Source organism: Physella acuta, unplaced genomic scaffold, assembly GCF_028476545.2.
Source record: "Physella acuta isolate Inbredline_101_S28 unplaced genomic scaffold, ASM2847654v3 ptg001260l, whole genome shotgun sequence".
NCBI lineage: Eukaryota > Metazoa > Mollusca > Gastropoda > Physidae > Physella > Physella acuta.
Genome location: NW_026732775.1, coordinates 76,965 through 99,361, shown reverse-complemented (window position 1 = coordinate 99,361; position 22,397 = coordinate 76,965). Strand labels below are relative to the sequence as shown.

The following is a 22,397-nucleotide window of genomic DNA, read 5'->3' as shown; positions in this document are numbered from 1 at the left end:
AAAAAAGAAAGTTAAAAAAAACAGTGGAGTCAATTATAAGAAAACATTTTAATTCACAGTTTTAAAGTTCTATAACCTAGACAAAGCTCTACAGTTATTTCCCATGCTAATGTTAAAATAGTACTACTTGTTCCCGAAATACAAAATTTCAAAACACTACAGGTATTCTAAAATACATCAATTCTTACAGCAACACATTTTAAAATTCCAAGTTTTTTTTTTTTAAATTACAGATTTAAAAAAAAATACATTGAGTCTTAAGTTATATAATACAAAACTGGTATGAGAATTCAATTGAAATTCTTCCTGGAGGGAGGAGAAAATGAAAAAATTTGAGTCTGGTTCTTGAGATCACACACCTGATACACAAAGTACCTCAATCACTAAGACTTGCCTGCTGGCGTACAACAGTTTTACTACCCACTAAAATATCAAAAGTAGATCTGTTTAAAAAATTGTTGGACCTGTAATTCCAGTCTGTGTCAGAACACTTATCAAATCTCATGGAAGAATAACAACTAGAAAAATGTCAACATGGCGAATCTGTCCCATCCACCTACACAAATCAAACCAGCAAAAATCAGCAAATAAAACTTTCAATGCTTTATACTGGCTGAAAAATGATCTGAAAATATGTCACTGGTTTTATCACAAGGTTTCATTGTAAAAAAGATGCACATGTTTGTTATACACAATATGGCATTATAATCAAATATCAAAATTAAACCAATGGAAATACAATACTGTGACACTCTTATATCTTTCATGTGCACACAGCTAAAAGCTTGTACAATCTGAAAGTGAATTAGAACGATTAAATAAGAAGAAAAACGTCTTAATAAATCAATTTGAAAGCTTACTGTAAAATAACAGTTGTACTGTAATGTCAAATGTATGGAATATGGACATCATATATTTCAATTTCACTAATAAAATGAATTGTAAATATTTCCATAAATGACATCTTGAGATGGAAGGTGTGGTAATCTAACATAAGCCGAGGAATTGCAACATAGTGGGTTTTGACACAGACAAAAGATTTGTTGTATCAAGGTGATCAAAACCTGACTACATCTAATATCAGTTTTTTAAACAAAATTGGCTGCCAATGTATGAAAAAAATAGATGAAGAAATTCCAACAGTTTTCTTATTTAAACCTCCATTTAAAAAAATATTAAATATAATTAATACAATAATTTTATGCTGAATTTAAGTCTCTGGAATTATAGCTAAATAATCATAAAGTTTAAAAAAAATTATAGTTGCTTATTATCATGTACACAATTGTGAAAATTATTACCCTAAGGGAAAATTTTAAACATCAATGTTGTAAAAATCCATAAAATAAAGGCATTCATAAATATTTGCCTTGATGTTTCATTAACAAAAAAATATAAATAATTACTGATTAAACATTAATTGTTTAGCCTAAAGTTATTAGAATAAACTCAATATTTTTATGTGGCTGAATAAAGTGCATAAGAAAATTTATTCGCTGATAAAAGAAAATCATTGTTGAATTGCAAACTCTGCCAAAAGAAAAAATATTTCAATAATGACATCCTTAAAAAAAAACACAAAAATCAAAATAGAAAACTCAGTGTTAAAGCTTTTTACCCATTATTTAATGTACAAAATAATTCAGGAAATTATTTGTATGTAAGTTTATCCTAATTTGGAAAGTATACATTTTTTGGTAGATATAAAATACTTCAAAATGTAGTTTTTTTGTAAATTGTTAAAAAGAGATATGAAGCATAAAGCAGCCTATCAATCACAAAAAAGCATTAAACAGTTGTTCTTCTCAAGTTGCCTATACATTAACAAAAGACAGTATTGCACTTGGTATTTTCCAATTATTAATGGTACACAAAGTTGTATAAAATTACTTGGAAATGTACAACATACATTAAACAGTAAAATACAAATTAAAAAAAAAAAATGTGTTGCAAGTTATTGTAAATGAAATATTTTGCTTCAATCACTGGATAGACTGACCTTGGATTGCAATTAGAACCAGATAAATTGTCAATTTTAAACACATACTGTGGACCAAAAGATTTCTAGTTTGGAATATGTAACAGAGTTATGTAACCTGAGATCATAGATAACTTCCCTTGGAAACATTTTGAATGTGAAAAGTTGGTGAAAAATAACAATGTCCAGGATAAGAAAAAAATAGTGTGTGTATGTTACTAATGGAATGATATAAAATAAATATTTACATCACTGAAACAATCTTAAAAACCATAAAATAAACAGTTTCAAGATCTATCTTTCAAAGTTATTCATCAACGTTAGCTGTTATAAAATATTACAGAATGATGTTGAGAAAATATTGTAATGTTTTAATAATTTATATTATCTGAGGCTTATAAAGGTGTTACGTTTAAGAAATGCATAATTAGTTTATCAAGTGACAAAGCTCCATTAGCACCCATAATGAAGAGACTAATTAATAAAGGATGTGGTCATGCCACCCCTGAGTAAAGAGCTGAGTTCCCCAAGGCGGTGCCGGTTGGCCACCATGTAGCAGTGGGTTTCCCACATCATGTTGATCAGAGCTTTGGTCTCATGGCAGTCCAGGCTGATGTCTTCAGACAGCAGGGGAGAGAACCTGTAGTAGGGGACATTAATCATGCTGCACCAGGCCCTTGCACGGTCCACTACTCTCCCTTCTGAGACCGTGGCCTGAAATCAGAGCAAGTTGGCAAAATATTTAGTTGGCAGACATTTATAGAAGTAAATTAAATATTTGTTTTGTCTGATGATATTAGAGGTAAACTAAATATTTGTTTTGTTTGATGATAATAGAGGTAAACTAAATATTTGTTTTGTCTCACAATAGTAGAGGTAAACTAAATATTTGTTTTGTCTGATGATAGAGGTAAATAAAATGTTCATGTTTTCATATTACAAAGAGAGGTAATCCATGGTTTAATGGCACCAAGTGTAAACATGTTGAATGTAAACATTTCACAACTTCTTTAATCAGAAGTTGAATGTCAATTATTGCTTTGTTTAAAATTGGTTACAACTTTGTGTTGATTTGTGGGTGGGTTATATGGGATGGGTTACAAAAGGTGATTGGGTAGGCAGATAGGCTGGGGCAGACCCCAACTTTGCTGGGTACATCCCACAGTAAGGCATTTAAAGTGTTAGCTTGTTGTTAAAAATATTACTTAAGCACATTAGAAAATAATGACTAAAACTATTATTTTCAAATGTTTATACACTACTGGAAAGAATGTCTGAATGACCTGGTCTACAACGAGCCTCCCTAGAGAGGTCGCTCCCATCACGGCCTTGTACGCTTCGAGTGGCCCGTAAGGTCTGAACACGTCTGTGTTCTGTACGTCCACGCAGGGTATTCTCCCACAGCCAACAGAGATCACACAGCCAATGGGACGCGTTTCACTGCCACGGTTCTAGAGCAGCAAACACAAGATTCAAAACATATAGAACACCTAATTAATGACATCTTAAAAAACTTTGAATAGAACACCTAATTAATGACACCTTAAAAAACTTTGAATAGAACACCTAATTAATGACATCTTAAAAAAACTTTGAATAGAACACCTAATTAATGACATCTTTAAAAAAATTTGAATAGAACACCTAATTAATGGCATCTTAAAAAACTTTGAATAGAACACCTAATAAATGACATCTTAAAAAAAACTTTGAATAGAACACCTAATAAATGACATCTTAAAAAAAACTTTGAATAGAACACCTAATTCAGTTATTTCAACAACCTTTAACTTTGAAAGTTGTAATAACTGGAAAATTAGATACAATTTTATAATAAACCGGGAGTGATTTCCCCTAAACTTTCTTGAATATTCTTATATAAAACAACAGGGGGATGGGAACTCGGGATATAGTTATGATTTTTAATCCATTTTAAATACTTAAACTTTTTAAAATAGAATAGAATCTCATAGAAAAAAGAATTGCGCACCAAGAGAACTCCTAAACAAAATGTGCATAATAGTGCACAATATTATTAGTACTTTATAAATTTACAAGCGTTTTTTTGAGAAATTGGAAATAGCGTAAATTACTACTTCCGGTCAACGGAAATTACTAAAAATTTGACAGAAGGTAGAGAATTAGATCTTATACTTACATGTGAAATTTCATTTATCCATCTGAAATAGTACTCAAGTTATAGGCTTTTGAAAAATTCAAAGTGAAAAAAGTACCACTTTCAGTTATCGGAAATCGCTCAAAAGTTGATCCGGATCTACGATTTTGATAAAATACTTATATATGAAATTTCATCAACCTAGCTGTAACGGTACTAAAGTTATCGTGTTTACACACACACAGACATACAGACAAGATTGCAAAATTATGTTTTTCCATATCAGTGAGGTGTAAAACGTTGAGATTTGTAAAAATCTCGAAAAAATTTTTGCACGATTACAAGACTTTCTCTATACTTCGTATATACGAGAAAGTAAAAAGACAACTCAAATAAGGACAAATATAACCAGTTTATATTGTTATTGCTGCACAGATTTAAAAAGAAAAAGCAACCCTCACCAACATCCGGAGACCCATGTTGTACTCGTGAATTTCTGTGAGCACATCCAAGGTTGGGTTGTTGGATATCAAACCCCCATCCAGGAAAGGGCCGTAACCCCTGAAGTAGGTGGGAGCTGCACCACTGCATCTGGCTGCTTCCCAAATCTTTTGTTCTGTCATTTTAATAAACTGTCAGTCAAATATTTGGTACAACCCTCTCCTTTTTAATAAACTGTCAGTCAAATATTTGGTACAACCCTCTCATTTTAATAAACTGTCAGTCAAATATTTGGTACAACCCTCTCATTTTAATAAACTGTCAGTCAAATATTTGGTACAACCCTCTCATTTTAATAAACTGTCTGTCAAATATTTGATACAACCCTCTCATTTTAATACTGAAATCGTCAGTCAAACATTGTAAAGCCCACCTGTAATTACCATGCTGACAACTAATCAGCTGATACTAATAAAAAAAGAAACCAAACCTGAAGGCTTCTTCTCCTCATCTGCTATCTTTGGTGGTGACGACTTGGGATGATCTAGTGTCTTCTCAAAGTTTCGGAAGAAAAACAATTCTGCTGGGTGTCTGTCTGCTAGTACTGCAGACACCAGGAGTCTGTCAGGGGAAATGGAAGTTTTACAAGGTAAACAACATCTGCTTATTTTGTACATGTTGACAGTCCAACAAACATAATATACTGGCATATGTTGACAGTCCAACAAAATGACATACTGGCATATGTTGACAGTCCAACAAACATAATATACTGGCATATGTTGACAGTCCAACAAAATGACATACTGGCATATGTTGACAGTCTAACAAACATGACATACTAGCATATGTTGACAGTCCAACAAACATGACTAGCATATGTTGACAGTCCAACAAACATGACTAGCATATGTTGACAGCCCAACAAACATGACCTACTTTGGGTGTTTGATGTCGGCCATGACAGCTTCCTCACCAAACTCTCGCTTCAGCATCTCCTCAAAGGGTGCAGCGTCGTACGGTCGGCTGCCCTTGAACACCTCATCCTTTAACCTCACGTACAAGCCTTTCATGTACTGGAGAGAAAAACCTGCACCAAAATATTAAAATACGTGAGGTCAAACACAATTTTTTCCTTATAAACTTCAATATATTGTAAAAGTGATCAAGTTAGATCAGAAACTGACATACACTAAGGTAAATGTCTTTAAGAAGACAAGACAGTCTTAGAAGACACGACAGTCTAATAAGATGTTAACGTGTGCTTCAAAAGACAAGCCAACTGAATCAAACCCAAACTTCACAGCCAAAGGCCTGTGCTATACATGTGTCTACCAGCATGACAAGATGTATGTGAACATATAGACAAACAGGACATAGATTTAAAGAAACCATAAGCATCGACATCACATTTAGGGTGTCAGATGGTTCACATAAGTTATATCTAAAACTTACTTCTTGAAACCAATAACAAACTAGTTCTGATGGGGAAGTGTAGTGGTGGAGAATGGGGGGGTTGGGGAATAATCAAATGGCTGATTTTGGACATGGTGGTAATATACAAAGGTTACTGATCAGGAGAACTGTGGGGATAGGGCAATGACCTGTGAGGTAATTCCTGTTTCCTAATTAACTTTACAATTTGTATTATACTTCTAGTATTCTTTTAAAATAGTTAATTACCTAAGCAAGACAACGGGTACAGAAAAAACAACCTCTGACCTCTAGCTATTCCCAGCGCCAAGATGCCACCTGTACTTGTCCCACCAATCCAATCAAAACAGTCTTTGATTGGTTTGCCAACAACAGCTTCAATCTCCATGAGTATCTGGATCAGCACCAGGCCACGGATACCTCCCCCATCTAGACACAGGACCTACGGACAGATGGTGTGGACTCATCATACATGATGTACACTGACACATCTAGACAGGACATACAGATAGATGGTGTGGACTGATCATACATGATGTACACTGACACATCTAGACAGGACCTACAGACAGATGGTGTGGACTAATCATACATGATGTACACTGACACATCTAGACAGGACCTACAGACAGATGGTGTGGACTAATCATACATGATGTACACTGACACATCTAGACAGGACCTACAGACAGATGGTGTGGACTAATCATACATGATGTACACTGACACATCTAGACAGGACCTACAGACAGATGGTGTGGACTAATCATACATGATGTACACTGACACATCCAGACACAGGACCTACAGATAGATGGTGTGGACTAATCATACATGATGTACACTGACACATCTAGACAGGATGTCCCACTGACTCCCACTCCCCACTGACTCACCCTATCCCCAACAGACACCAGGGAGTCCACCATGTCCAGCACTGCCCCCTGCTGCTGGGGTGACCTGCTGCTGTGGACAACTGTGGCCATCAACTGCTCATCAAACAGCGCTGCTCAAACAGGAAAACATTGGGTGGGTTACAAGCTTTCAGTGCTTGAAAAACATAACATAACCATCTCAAACAGGAATTCATTGGGTGGGTTACAAACTTTCAGTGCTTGAAAAACATTAAAATCTCAGACATTCTATCTGATTTGCAGATTTCCAGTTACACTTCTTAGTAAATTATACAATTTCAAAATGTTTTTTTTTTTTAATTTATGTGTGTTAACAGCAGTCACTGTTGTATAACACAATAATAGCCTTCATCTAACTTGCAGCTAAAATTGGTAGTGTCAGGGATACTCAATTAACTTGCAGCTATGTTTAGCTAGTTCACAGCTAGATGTACCAGTAAGTGCTACTGGCTGTGGGGTTGATGTTGGAGTTTTAACTCACCGACATTGTCCAGTTTCATCTGGCTGTGGGGTTGATGTTGGAGTTTTAACTCACCTACATTGTCCAGTTTCATCAAGGCTGACATAGTCTGGTCAGGCTGACCATTGTAGTTGCCCTCAGCGACACACCCAGCAAAACAGCCCTTGCACGAGGTATCACACCTGTTGGCCCCTGACACATGGAGCAAGTAAAGAATTGTCTCCCTGTAAAAAGTTTTTGGTTAAAAAAAACCTGGTGTTATACTGTAACAAAGACAGCATGTTATTCTTTGTTAAAGGTTTAAAATTAATTAACATGTAATTGTTCTATGAGCATCTAGAATAATATTTTTTTAAAGTTATATAACAAATTATTTTTAAAGTAGGATTATTATATATTGGAAAACAATTGATCATGGAATAAAAAATGTGCAGATCATTTTAAAATGATTAACCCAGGCCTTATAGAGTTCATACATGAGTTGTAAAACTTATAATCAGATTCCTTATCAAAATTACAAGCAATGTTTTCGTAGATGTAATAACGGAATGAACTAAATATTTTATTCATTCACACCCCTCCCCCCGGAAAGGTTTTTAAAAAGAATATATAAACTTCTTGCACAAAATGAATTTGCTACCAATTTTATTTTACTTTTTACAAAACTATTTTTAAAAAGGAAAAAAATAAGTGAAATTTCATTTTATTTTTTTATGAAGCCAATCATTGAAAGGGAGGGAACGCAGACAAAATAAGCATTATTCTCGGAGATTTAAAAAAAAATGTTTATGAAACATATGTATGGGTATGCAGTATTAGGTCAGCAGTAAATAGGTCATGCTAGTCTGTGAACAAGATGCATGAGAAAAATGGAGCATGAACAAGTGGCCACAGTTGGATAAGACATGATAAGCCTCTACTCATGAGAAGAATGGAGCATGAACAAGTGGCTACAGTTGGATAAGACATGATAAACCTCTACTCATGAGAAGAATGGAGCATGAACAAGTGGCTACAGTTGGATAAGACATGATAAACCTCTATTCATGAGAAGAATGGAGCATGAACAAGTGGCTACAATTGGATAAGACATGATAAACCTCTACACATGAGAAGAATGGAGCATGAACAAGTGGTTACAGTTGGATAAGACATGATAAACCTCTACTCATTAGTGTTTGTTACTTTGTTAACAGCAAAAGTTGGTTACAGTCCACCAAGAAAAATGAATGTATAAAATATCTAATTGTTAGAGCAAGCTATATAAAAAAAGTTATGAAATGATAATGCTGTTAAAATATGTCTTTATGAGCACAAAACCTATCCTGAGAAGCAATAATATAGAGGAATATGAAAACTCTGATAAAGAGATGGGTCCTAAGTTTTTAGAAATACAAAGTAATTCAAAGTTGACTATCAACATTGTGGATAATGTAGAACAGCATCTAATTTATTCACTAACCTCTATAATAGTCAACTAGTTAAAATGTTTATATTTTATGTTTTTAAACAACTGCAATTGATTAGTAGAACAACTATTGATTAAGTAATTTCATAACAGAATTTAAAATTGGGAATTTTAAAATGTGTTACAGAACATAAATTAATTGAAATATTTTAGTGATAAATTTAAAAATAGCTGGAACTATGTGATCTCATATTTTATTTGATGTGAGTACAATTTAATTTGAATATTGATATTAGGCTTAAAAGGTTCTTTGACTGATTTCTAAATTCCCTATTAAAAAAGGAAATTCATGAATCAAAAGGATATGAGTTATATTAGAATAGAGGGAGTTAAGCATTTGATAAACAATCTGTATACTTAACACAACTCACTTTTTCTTCCTGAAACATAGACACAGATGTACTGGCAAGACAAACACAATATACATTTACATTAGATTTTAGTGAACTGCACAAACTATCATATAACATGCTGCCTAAATTTAACAGTTAGGGGAATACATTATTTGATGTAGATGTGGGTGTAGAGTTAAACCTACAGATGTGTTACACATAAGCCAATCTAGCAATAGACACATCTAAATGATCCAATGCTACATTTAAGACAACACAGATGAATTCTTGAACTCACTTATTTTTTCCTTTACATACTGAGGCCAGATGTCTTGGACTTTGTCCACTGCTCGTCCTCAGGTTGACGTCTGCCCCAAACACGACAAACTGACGGACTAGTTCCAGATCATCATTCTTCACACAGAAATACATTAAATACAGTTTTCTTCACACAGAAATACATTAAATACAGTTTTCTTCACACAGAAATACAGTAAATACAGTTTTCTTCACACAGAAATACAGTAAATACAGTTTTCTTCACACAGAAATACAGTAAATACAGTTTTCTTCACACAGAAATACAGTAAATTAAGTATTTCTTCACACAGAAATACATTTAAATATAAAACTTGGAAATGAATACAAAATTATAGAGAAATACATTAAATACAAAATTCTTCACCAAATAAATATGCTCTAACGACCCATCAAGCAGAAAAAAACCAGCTTGCAGAAGGGCAAATGTTAAATAAATGAAGGCAGGCTGAAAGCCAGTGACCAGGTAGGGAGAGAGTAGAGATAAAGAAAAGTAGTATTTATAATAAATGGCATACATTATAGTATAGTTAAAAACTTAAAAGGTATAGATATATAAATATCAAAAGATAAAAAGATGTACACTGTATTGGAAGGTATAAATTCTACATTCCACCAACAACAAACAGATGATGGTTGTCACCTTGATAGCCTTGTGGAGCACAGCCTCCCCTTGAGCATCCAGAATGTTGCAGCTGGCCCCATGACACAGCAGGGCTAGCAGACACTCTGGCTTCTTTTTGGTCACCATGACAACATGCAGGGGCGCATTACCCTCTTTGTTTAGAATGTCAAGGTTGCATCCCAGCAATGCAAGTTTCTGAATGCACTAAAAATGCACAGCAAGAAATCAAATTAAAATAATTTCTTTTAAAAGTTGAAATTTCTTTAAAAATTCAAAGTCAACAGGAAGAGTTAGAGTAAGCAACCAGTAGGTCTAGTTTTAGAGAGTTGCTATATCAATTAAATTATACTTTTACAGTTGTATTAAAATTTAGAACTTTTGCCCTTTCATCTTTGGAATAATATTTGAATTATACTTTCTAACAGAACTATTTGTAGTTTTTACTGTGATGGTTGCTCTTTACTTTTTTTTGGCTTAAATTTTAAAATACATTTCTCCTTGAATTCCCTAGTTTATGTTAAAAGAATAAAGAATCTACTTTACAAGATGTATGGCATTTAAATTAGCAGATTTTTCATTTTTAAAAATCACATAAAATTTAAACTTTGAATGTAGGCCTACATGTGTAACTATTGAATTGATAACTTAAAATTAAAACACAAAGAACAAAGCCAAGACAAATTAACAATGCTATTAATAAATTGCCTAAATTCAATTTAAAAATGTATACCTTTGAATAGTCTATAAAAAAGTTAATAAATATTTTGTTTTAATGAAAAAAATAGCAGGGAGAATTTTTTTTTTAAAAGGATGTTATATGTATACAACTAATCATACAACATAAAAACTAATAAATCCTTATGTTTGATGAAAAAATGTTATACATTTAAGTTTCATATGCATTTTAAAAATGTGTTTTCACCACTGGAATTCTTTCTACATGTAGTTCGCCAATTAAAAAACCCACTATTTTTACCACATCATCTTCAGTGCGTGTTTTAAAAAATAATCTGACTACTTACCTCAACATTCTCTGCCCAATGCATGGGTGTTCCTCCATATTTAAAATCTGTGGCATTGGCTTGGTCAGGGTAAGCCTGAATAATGGCTTCCATTGACCTGTTTCGATTGGTCAAACATTATTTTTACAACTTATAATGTACTTATATGGAGAACTCTACTTCACTTGCCCCATAGACCGTCAGGTTTGAAAGGGAAAACTTTACTTAACTTTTTTATGGAGAAATATTACAATTTAAACAAATTTCAACTTTTTTAAAAGATTAAATTTAAAAAAATCTTTTTCAAATAATAAAAAAAAAATGATAAAAATATATTAAATACGCTATATATCAATAAAAATTAAAAGAATAAAGAACTTAACAATTTAAATAATTTAATTATCTAGAATAATCAAAACTTACAAAATAATTTTTCTACATACAAATTATACATATATTTATTTAAAAAAAGTTAATGCTGGCATACTTGATGTCACATGAGCGAACAGCTGCATGTATGGGCAGACAATCAGCTGATGATATTCTGGGATCAGCGCCGGAGCCAATGAGAATCTCAGTGGCGTCTGAAAGCTTGCGAATACAGGCCAGCAACAGGGCTGATTCCCCCTTGCCATTCAACCAGTTGATGACACCACTTTTGTCAAAGTCAATCAACAGCTGAAAGTGACATTTCAGACCAACTTCAGTGTAAACAACTCTTAAAATATTGTGAAAAGTTTTACATTAATTGGAAAAATGTAAGTGATAAGAACATAATTCATCTTTTATTATTTTAATGAACCCAATAGTTGCTGGTAAAAAATACATGACTCAAGCTAATATTTATGGCAGGCTGTTTGACTTTGATAATTTCCCCAATCACAAACTCTTATACAGCCAGATCCTGACATTTGACATATTTCAAAATCACAATGAGTGGGTGGATAAATTTTTAAAAATTATTAGTGAAATTTTTTTTTAAACGCTCACTGTAACAGCGATAATTATAGTAGTTTTACCTTGCGGCACACGATATAAATATAATTATTTTACAAATATTATTACATAGGTTTCTTGATATTTTAAAAAACCAACATAACCACATTTTCAGCTGGTAATAAAGCATGATAAGGCGTAAAGATGAAGTCTTACAGAAACCACAGGTGGGCAGTTTAAAACAGCGTAGTGATAAGGTGTGTCTCCATTTTTGTCCTGCTTTTCTATCTTGGCTCCAAGCCTCAACAGCTCCTCCACACACAAGGCTTGTTTGCCCACAAGTGCTGCCATTAGTGGTGTCATCATGTGGGTGGCACACTGATGGTCAATGCATCTAGTAAAAACAATGGATTCAACTCTCAACAAATAGAACACAAAACTTCTATTAGATTTCTTGTATTTTTTATTTAATTGTGGCTACTGTTACATGAATTAATTAAAAAATTACATTTTTTAAAACATATATTGCCAAGAATCAACTCTTGTTTGAAATTTCTTGATTCAAACAACACCAAAAAAATGTTCATGCTCGATGAACAATGGTGAAAGTGAAATTTTATATTAAAAATACTTACTCAAACACGCCAGGGCATTTCAAGCATGTGTGGTGTCCCAAGTAAGCAGCCACATGAGCACTAGTCCAAGATGGATGCTCTTTGATGCAGTCTAGAAGTTTCTGGTACTGGTCTTCTTGAAAGGGCACAGCACCACTGCTGGCTATAGGGCCCATCATTAGAATCAGAGATTTGTAGAGTACCTCAGCTTCTGTTTCAACTGTGTGACGGAATACGCTAGGGAAAAAAAATGATCAAAATAAAAATTTAAAGAGAACATTTACTTCAGTTTTAACTGTCTGATGGAATATAATGAAAAAATTGTTAAAATTCAAAGATTTATAGAGAACATACACTTCTGTTTCAACAGTGTGACAGAATACACAGGTTAAAGTATATATTTTTTATATAAATTCCATTTTGTTCAGAAGAAACTATGCAAAGAGCCCAGCTGACTTAGTATGACCATACAATCTCTTCATAAGCTGTGACACAGAAACTCTACTTCATCTGCCATATGGACAATAATAGTTTAGACAGTAGGCCTACTACTTACCTCAACATTTTGGATGGCATATCATGCTTACAGACTGTACACTCTAATGTTGAAATAGCCCCAGCTCTACGATACAAGGCAAGGCAACCATCTTGCTTCACTTGCTTGCAACTAAATAAATTGTAGTTTGAAATAGTAAATTTAATCTTTCATGTAATATGTATAAAAGAATAGTAGGCAAGACAATATTTTATGGTGATAATTTTTCATTTAAAGCTTCTTTAATAACTAACTGAATGATGATGATCAAGATACCCAAAAAAATAATGCATTCATGAAAATTAGAGTGAGTACAGTGTTACTCTTTAAAATACAAAATATGACAAAAAATGTGGACTTTACAAATTGTAAAGCAATAGTAACAAAAATGAGTAATCTACTTTTATTGTTGATCTTTAACTTACCCATTCTGGCTTAACTTCTCAGCAGTTGTAGCTTGTACAGTGAATGGACTAATTTTAGCTTGAGCAACAGTAACTATATCATTAAATCCAGTTGCCAGATTTTTAAGAAATGCTGCCATTTTTCAATATCTAAAATTCTTTTTAAAATTCTTTTTCAATCTATTTTTATCTTGTGAATTAAGGTTAACTCATTGTTTATGGCTGGCTGTAAAGCAAACTCTGTAAAATTTTTAATCAAAAGTTTAAATAAAAAATTGTATTCAAAGAAACATCATGCATATAATAGTGTACTCAATTTAACTATTTAATGAAAATTAATGTGTACATATTAATAGCTGTTAATTACGCATTTTGAGATTTTGGTAGGTTTTCCATATAGCAGCATTTGTGCCATTGTAAAATTACTAACTTTGTTGAATGCTGTTAATTAAAATTTGTGTTTAATGAGTCACCTCACATCCTGTTAATTTTGAGTTAGAACAGAAAATAAATATTTGCATTTATAATTATTAATTTTATAATAAATTTTACATGTAAAAAAATTAAAATACACAAAACTAAATACAAGCACTACTATAATAGTATTGCATTACTATAATATTAATATACTAATACTAGACGTAGTCTAGTCTAGATTCTTCCTATCTAGTAGTTTAGTAAGTTAGTATAATGGTAGTGTGTGCACACTGTAGTTTATTATTGTCATGTACTACTACTAGTCTAGTAGTGACTAGTGTGTAGCAGTAACACTCTGGGAAATCTATCGTTTAAGGTACGTAAAATCGGCCAAGACTAGTAATGTGAAAAAAAGGTGACTCCTTAAATTTTAGTAATTATTTGACATTTATAGGAGGATTTATGTTTTAAAATTTACAAAAATGTTTCAAAGATTCATTTATGTACCTGTTTTTAAACAATTGTAATAAAACTTTTCGGTAATAAATAAAGACTAGCGATGTTTAATTCATTTAATTGTTTTCATCAGATGCAACCAAGCTCATTATTTACTTTAGCAGGCTTAGCAGCCATCTTAAACTTTTTTTTTTTTGGAAAACTTATTGTGGGAAATTCAGGTGAAGCCACTCTGTTTTACAGATGGGAATATAGATCTATATATACTAATATTATATAGCAAATCTTGCTTGCAAACACTGTTGTTTAAAGTTCATTTCTGGTCTTAAAAAATTGACATACTTTTTTTTTTACTTAGTTTTAGCCATCAATTTTGGTTTATTATAAATTATTCATTTATATATAATATTTGACAAAAATATATGTCTATATATATTATGTATACTTCTATTAAAGCCTTAACAATGAGGCAACTTTTTTCGGACATTACTAGCCTCGGCCGATTTTCATTTTACGCATCTAAAATCTAAAAGTCCGCACTCGGAGTAGCCGGAGTAGTACCAGCCAGCTTGATTTATTTTGAACACATTTGAATGATATTTTTATTACAAATACCTATAGATCTTGATCTACATTCATCTTTAAAAGACTAATCGTTAAGATTTGAAGTTAACTTTAAATTCCTAAAATTCGGAGTGTAACAATAGGTAGATTTAGAGACAAATATAATACCGTAACTGTAACACTCCTTACTAGCAGTACTAATGTTTTGTTTACTTTTTAGATGAGTGAGGTCAATCAGAATTGTTTCCGGGTCAAGCGAACTAATAAAGCGGGAGTGACCTCCCTTAAAAGACAAAACTGATTGTTTTTGGGAAAATACGTCGAAAAGTTTTTCGAATATGCCCGTTCCGGTTACCGGAAATCGTCTAAAAACTGATAGAAATAACATCAATGCGAAAAGTTCTATAAGGCCATTGAAGAGGTAGACAAAAAATGAAGTCGTTTTCTATAACCTTTAACCTCATATGAAAATATTAAAATGTTTATTGACGTTTTAAAAATCGCGCACTAAATGAACGCAAATAACATGTGTATAACAGAGTGCAGAATTAGTGCTTTATAAATGAAACATTAATTGACAGCCGAGTTTCAGGTAGGCTTACATGCCTACTTATTTGAAGAGCGGTTTTATATGGAAGAGAAGGCAGCAGTTAAATATTGGGGGGAGGGGGGGACTACATTTTCCGGGGGGGGGGAAGGGGGTGCACACTGGTAAAAAGCATTATTTTCTATATAAATTTTATTTATTTCAGGGGGTGGTACTTTCTTCGGGGGCTCAGCCGAAGGAGATGTCTGAAAGAAACTCTGGAAGGCATGTAGGCTCATAGTTATATGGAAGAGAAGGCAGGTGGTCTTACATGGAATAAAGGCATTTGGACTTAATCGAAAAGTAGGCAGGTAGGCTTATATAGAAGAGATGGCCGGTAGATTAAGACTTATATGGAAAAGACCCTTTGTAGGTACGTCATTTTTTCGTGTTAGGATACTTATAGACCCGTGGCGTATTTCATCGTCAAATACTGTTTCTAGAAAACAGCGTATAAGCTTAAATTAGTCATTAGTAGAAAAGTCAAAATGCCGAATGTTTACCACTTACTTTATCACACCCCTACGTCGTTTGGGGGTCGTCCATAAATGACGTCACACTCGTAGAGGGAGGGGGGGTCCGTAATTTTGTGACGATGTGTGATGAGGGGGAGGGGGGGGGTCAGATGGTGCGACGTCACACTTTTGCATTATAAAAAAGCAATGTTAGAAAACGAATTTTAGACGTTATTTCGCGTTTTAGAAAACTGTTTTAATAAATTGTAATAGGAATTGATTAGAATACTCTATTTTGACAGAGTTCAGACAAGATTTTAGAAAAATATCGATTTAAAAAAAAAAATCAGCTGCAATTTTGAGGGGGGTTGTAGGCTGAGGTGTGACGTCATTTTAGGGGGGTCTGGCTTTTGGTGACGACGTGTGACGGAGTGGGGGGGGGGGAGTAAAAATCGTCAAAAAAGCGGACGTCATTTATGGATGACCCCTTGTTTAAAAAAGATAATTATTTATTAGGTCTAATACAGTATCAACTCAGTAACTGTGGGTCAGTTACAAGGAACAAGGAAATACAACGAAGGACAGTCTTAAATGACATTGCCTCAGAAGTACGAATGAGGAGATGGCGATGGCTGGGTCATGTCCTTCGCATGAACAGAAGAAGACACTCGAACACAGCGATAAAATGGACTCCACGCAGAAAACGAAAGAGTGGAAGACCACTGGGAACACGGAGGAGAGAGATGGAAGAAGTGCAGGCTACTGGCAAGTCATTGAATGAGTTGAAGTGGCTCGCACAAGACAGAGTGGAATGGCGAAGATTTGTTGCTGCCCTATACTCCACAGGATTGAACAGAAGAAGAACTTGGTCAGTAGTGTAGTGGTGATCACGCCCGCCTCACAAGCGAGAGGTTATAGCAACTAAACTAAATATATGCAGTGATAAATTAGCTCTAATGGTATGTTAATTTCGATACACACACAATTTTAATAAAAATATTTTTTTAAATTAGTCTCATATTGTATGGAACAATATAGAACTGTAAATTATATAATTACATAAACAACGAAATTATTTTCAAAACACAATACGGTTATTTTTCATTTTAAAAACGTAATGTGAGAAACTGGATTTTAGCCGTTACTTCGCGTTTTTAAGGGGCGGACTAAAATTTTCTGAAGGGGGGGGGGGGGGAGACGGGACGGACACTGTAAAAAGTATATATTTTCTATATAAATTTCATTTGGTGGGGGGGGGGGGGGGTAGAGATGCCTGGACGAAACTCTGCATTTATGAATGACCCCTTTGGCAGAAGCTATTCATTTTACTCCCCCCCCCCCCCCCCCCCCCTCATACCCACCCGCTCTTGACAGATCATCCCTTCAGACTGAAGGATCATTTTTTATTTGTAATACGCCTACGATTGATGCAGTAAATATGTATAAATCAAGCAGAGGTCTTTATATGTAACAAACTGAGAGAAATGCCAGGTACTAGTCGAGTCATTTCTTAACATCATAAAAGTGGACTGGCACATTGCCTATGAGGCTATGGGATAACACACGGTGTGTTTGGACACTTGATTTCTTTTCCGAGTGAAAACAAAGTGCAGGAAAAAATAGTTCTGATCTACGCTGTGAAAAACAGTGTTTCTTCCAGACTTTTTTCTCAGGGGGGGGGACTTGATATTTTGGGAGGGGGGGGGCGGTCAACATTTTCCGGGGGGGGGGGGGGGCGGACACTGGTAAAAATATTTTTTTTCTATATAAATTCCATATATTTCCACGTTCGGGGAGCGGGGGTGGCGGTAGAATTTCTTCATGGAGGCGGAGCCAGGAAAAGATGCCTGGAAGAAACTCTGGTGAAAAAGCGCCCCCGCCTCCCAATTTCGGAAAAGGTGGGGGTGCACTTTTTACCTTAGTAGTATTTATTTTGCTGTAATACAATCAATGTTGAAAACCGTAAAATCCGTCTGTTAAACAGTGTTGTAGTCTATTTTCTTTATCGTCCGCTATGTATTTACTAATGCATTTCAAAATAAGCTTTTTAAATTCGAATACATTGTCATATGGTAACAGATACAACGTTGGATGGCGGACTTTTGTTAAAGTGAAATTAAAATCAATACAATATATTGATAGTGTAGTGATTATCACGCTCTCCTCACACGCGTGAGTTCCTTGGTTCGATCCCCAGCTGAACCATTGTATTGTTTTGTCACCCTATCAGGAAACAGTTACATTTACAAATTGTACAATGTAATCAGATTAAACAAGTTAAATTGTTGATCTGTATTTTATGTTTACCAACAAACTAAATAGATAATCAAATAAGGAATAATTCTCTTATCTTCTGTTGTGATGTAGTGTCACTTAATGGTTCACGCAGATAAACTAGGTAGTTCAATCAAGTGGTATAACAGATGGTCGAGTTGATGGAGCTGTGAAGAACACCCCCCCCCCTCCAGGTGACTATGTGACGTGTCCGAATGTATTTAAAGCAAAAGATTAAACGGGCCGGTAGAAGATGATCCAGTGGACTGATACAATAATCTCGATTCCCACAAATTATATTCGTATCGGTGCTGTGTGGGCCCGTCCTTCAGGCTGATACGACATGGTTCGTTTGGCGTGTTGTAGCTTTTGTTTCAAATAATTTGATAGGATTTCACACTGACCTAAGTCTTATCTTCATCTACGCTCTAGTGATTTATGTATGTTGTATGTTGTATATTTTATATACAACACCAGATTATTGAAATATATTATATAGAGTTATTCCTCGTTCTGATCTCACAAGGTGAACATACCAAAAACAAGACGAACACACTGTAAGAGATGTAATAAACACACTGAGCACAAGACTACACAATACAAGAGGTCTAAGGAGAGAAGTCTCGCTCTAGGTAGGTTGCTCATTTACTTGCTGGTATAGAGCTGTCTCGCTGGTGTCGGGAACTTGTGTCTGTGGTGTATGGAGCCTGTGTCTGTAGTGTCGAGAACTATGCCTGTGGTGTCGGGAACCTGTGTCTGTCGGGAACCTGTGTCTGTCGGGAACCTGTGTCTGTCGGGAATTCATTGTTTGTACTCATGGTATAAAACTCCGTACCACGAGATGTGGATTTTAAAAAAATTCCTACAAGTACATCATACCTCAGACTTTAAATAATGTAACGAGAAATAGACGAGCATAAGGTACCCACCAACAAAGCAATGACTGCTCAGATAGCATCAAATGTTTCTACTGTTGTTAGGTCGGCGCAGGTATGACAGAAAACAAGCAGGATTTAAAGGCAGGACGAGGCCCAAGCTGAAGAAGAAGGTGAGTAAAACAAAATTTCTTGGTTCAGCTGGGGTTTGAACCCAGGACCTCTCGCGTGTGAGGCGAGCGTGATAACCACTACACTACTGAACCTGATGATTTGTAGGGTCATATAATTAAATTTGTTAAATAAATAGAAATTTCCGTAATCGCGTAGAGACTGATAATGATATGGATAGGCAAAATCCTGTTTTTGAACAATAGTTATGCAAAGTCCTAATTTTGAACAATAGTTATGCAAAGTCCTATTTTTGAAAAATAGTTATGCAAACCTACTATAATCGTACTTTACTTTCTGCTGAATGGTGGGTCGTCCATAAATGGCGTCACACATACAGGGGTGGGTGGGGGGGGGGGCTGTTTTACTACGTTGATGAGTTAATGGGTGTTGCTAAAGAACAAAAATTGAAAACATTATTTTCGTTAGAATTATGGGTAGTTTTGGGTGGGGATGGAAAATTTATTACATCATTATAAAGTGGCTTTTTGTAACGACATCTGACCGTCAGAGGCGTAGCGAGGGGGGGGGGCATATGTCCCCGGGCGCCGACCTTAGGGGGCGCCAAAATGGGTTGGAAAAATAAATTGAAAGCTTGAAGGGGGGGGGGGGGTGCAAATCGAAAGTCTGAGGGGGGGGTGCAAATCGAAAGTGAGGGGGGTGCAAATCGAAAGTTTGTCCCCGGGCGCCGGGAAGGGTCGCTACGCCTCTGCTGATCATAGGAGGTGGAAAACGTGGTGGGGGGTGTAAACTGGCTTAAATTGTAAATAACGACGTGATTTCGACACAACTCCTGAGATTGTCTCTACTAGAATACACAGTGTTTATCTAATAGCAACATCGTTTGAATGTACCTGATTATATGTTAAGGCCAAGACCAGCAAGAAAATAGTCCTTCGGCTGGAGTGTAAGGAGTGCGGCATCAGAAAACAGCTCGCTATTAAAAGGAGCAAGAGGTTAGAGCTTGGAGGAGATCTTAAACGGAAGGTAACTCTTCGGTGGTTTATTCGGTTATCTCCCTTGGTCCAGACCAGCTGTTAATAAAGTTTGACCAAGGCTACAGTCAATCTAGTTAGCTCCGCTGTATGACATCACGGTGACGTCCCCTAGAATAATTCACCCGCTAACTAATAATTGAATGAAAATATTAAACAAACACAATTCAAAAGTGCTCAGCCATAACCAAAATACTGTCTTTCCCATCAAATATGAGGGCATTCATCAAAATAACAGCATCAAAACTATAGGAGAACCCTTTGATACGCACGTGATACCCACTACACTACTACACTGCGATTAATCTTGATGCACTCTAGTCTTGTTTCTTTAATTAAAAGTCGGGTTTTGGGCTCCAAAGCCGCCAACCCCCCCCCCCCCCCCACACACACACACACATTGCGGGTTTCATAGACAACGTAGTTCCGCCACTGCATCAATATAAAATATAAAACATCAAACATCACTGTAAAACAGACCTCACACATAAAACATTAATGCAGAAGAACGTCACACATAAAACATCAATGCAGAAAAACCTCACACATAAAACATCAATGTAAAAGAACCTCACACATAAAACATCAATGCAGAACCTCACACATAAAACATCAATGCAGAAAAACCTCACACATAAAACATCAATGCAGAAAAACCTCACACATAAAACATCAATGTAAAAGAACCTCATACATAAAACATCAATGCAGAACCTCACACATAAAACATCAATGCAGAAGAACCTCACACATAAAACATCAATGCAGAAGAACGTCACACATAAAACATCAATGCAGAAGAACGTCACACATAAAACATTAATGCAGAAGAACCTCACACATAAAACATCAATGCAGACCCTCACACATAAAACATCAATGCAGAAGAAGCTCACACATAAAACATCAATGATGAGTCCCAATCAATATTACCTCCCCAGCAGTAAGTTGTACTTATTTTACTCGTCTGTTGCTTCTGATCACGACAAAACTAAAATGCTCTGTGTTAAGGTTTACATTGTTGTCTTCTATTTCCAGGATCAAGTGCCGACGTTTTGATCAAGTCTACATTCAGACATCTTGATGTTGTGACTTTGTGATGATTTGACATCGTGATGGTATAACATCATGACCTCGGCATAATCTCTTTTACTGCACGTTTTATACACGCAATATGTAATTAAAATTGTACTCCCGCGTCGTAATGCATTAAACAATTATTTTGCACATTTGTTTTATTTGTTTTTGTGATATCATCATACTATGCTAGTGACCGGGTACTCACTACAGCTGAGTTGACTCAGGGAAGCTGTAATTTGTAGCCAGATATAATCTCGAGATCCCCAATCTTATCATCTGCATCTTGTCATCTGCTCGTGTCCCCTCGAGCTCACTTCAACAACACTTCTGTATTTATTTGTCAACACAATAAATGAGTGCAGATAAGGCTACACTTCGACCCGCCCCCTCTGCCAGGTTATGCTTTGCCCCCCCCCCCTAATAGAAGATCTGACTTTTTTTTTACCTGTCCCTACAGTTTTGATTAACCATCGAACCCACCCCACAAATCTGACTAGCCCCCCCCCCCCAACCGTTAAAAACAAAATGTCTATTGTGATATATAAGCTAGTTCCACAAGGCCGTGATAATCCATTGCTTCACCAGGTGTAATACCCGCCTGTTATCTCTGCCCTATCAGCGGGCACTCTACGGTCCTCAACTCTGCCAGCAAAGATACCCAAGGGGGATAACCGGTGTTATGAATAGGTTTTGGGATGACCGTAGTATAAATTCAAAGACTAATTATCAAACAAAGAATTTTAAGGCGGAAAAGTACAGTAAATATGTTTAAGCCAAGCAGCTTTTTATTTAATTTCAAATTCAACACTTTATAAAGAAAACAATGGCAGGCTACACTAAAATAAATTTAAACTTGCTCTATACTATTGTTTGAGAAGCATCGTTCACACCGTTAGCACGACAGCACAGCGCGGAACTTAATGTGGTCTAATGATGTTACAGACGGTG

The 22,397-nt window shown here is 35.1% G+C and overlaps 2 protein-coding genes and 1 non-coding gene across 3 annotated transcripts; 1 reads left to right on the top strand and 2 right to left on the bottom strand.

Moving 5' to 3' along the window:
* Positions 1-29: 29 nt before the first annotated feature.
* On the bottom strand, positions 30-15,225 carry LOC131957723 (85/88 kDa calcium-independent phospholipase A2-like). The gene is made up of 17 exons (XM_059322470.1): positions 15,182-15,225; positions 13,598-13,816; positions 13,194-13,304; positions 12,659-12,874; positions 12,240-12,417; positions 11,575-11,765; positions 11,109-11,205; positions 10,105-10,290; positions 9,442-9,557; positions 7,419-7,567; positions 6,866-6,975; positions 6,258-6,411; positions 5,475-5,625; positions 5,026-5,156; positions 4,556-4,710; positions 3,262-3,429; positions 30-2,692 (listed from the first exon to the last, which is right to left on the bottom strand). Exons 2-17 carry the CDS (start codon positions 13,714-13,716, stop codon positions 2,453-2,455), a joined length of 2,472 nt encoding a protein of 823 aa, XP_059178453.1. The 5' UTR covers positions 13,717-13,816; positions 15,182-15,225; the 3' UTR covers positions 30-2,452.
* Positions 15,226-18,582: 3,357 nt separating this feature from the next.
* LOC131957733 (large ribosomal subunit protein eL42-like) lies at positions 18,583-21,596 on the top strand. Its single transcript, XM_059322484.1, has 5 exons — positions 18,583-18,674; positions 18,855-18,960; positions 19,309-19,376; positions 20,245-20,361; positions 21,408-21,596. The coding sequence occupies exons 1-5, from the start codon at positions 18,672-18,674 to the stop codon at positions 21,426-21,428; spliced, it is 315 nt and encodes a 104-aa protein (XP_059178467.1). The 5' UTR covers positions 18,583-18,671; the 3' UTR covers positions 21,429-21,596.
* Trnav-cac (transfer RNA valine (anticodon CAC)) lies at positions 19,397-19,469 on the bottom strand. The gene has a single exon. It is a non-coding gene; the product is annotated as a tRNA-Val (tRNA).
* Positions 21,597-22,397: the final 801 nt, after the last annotated feature.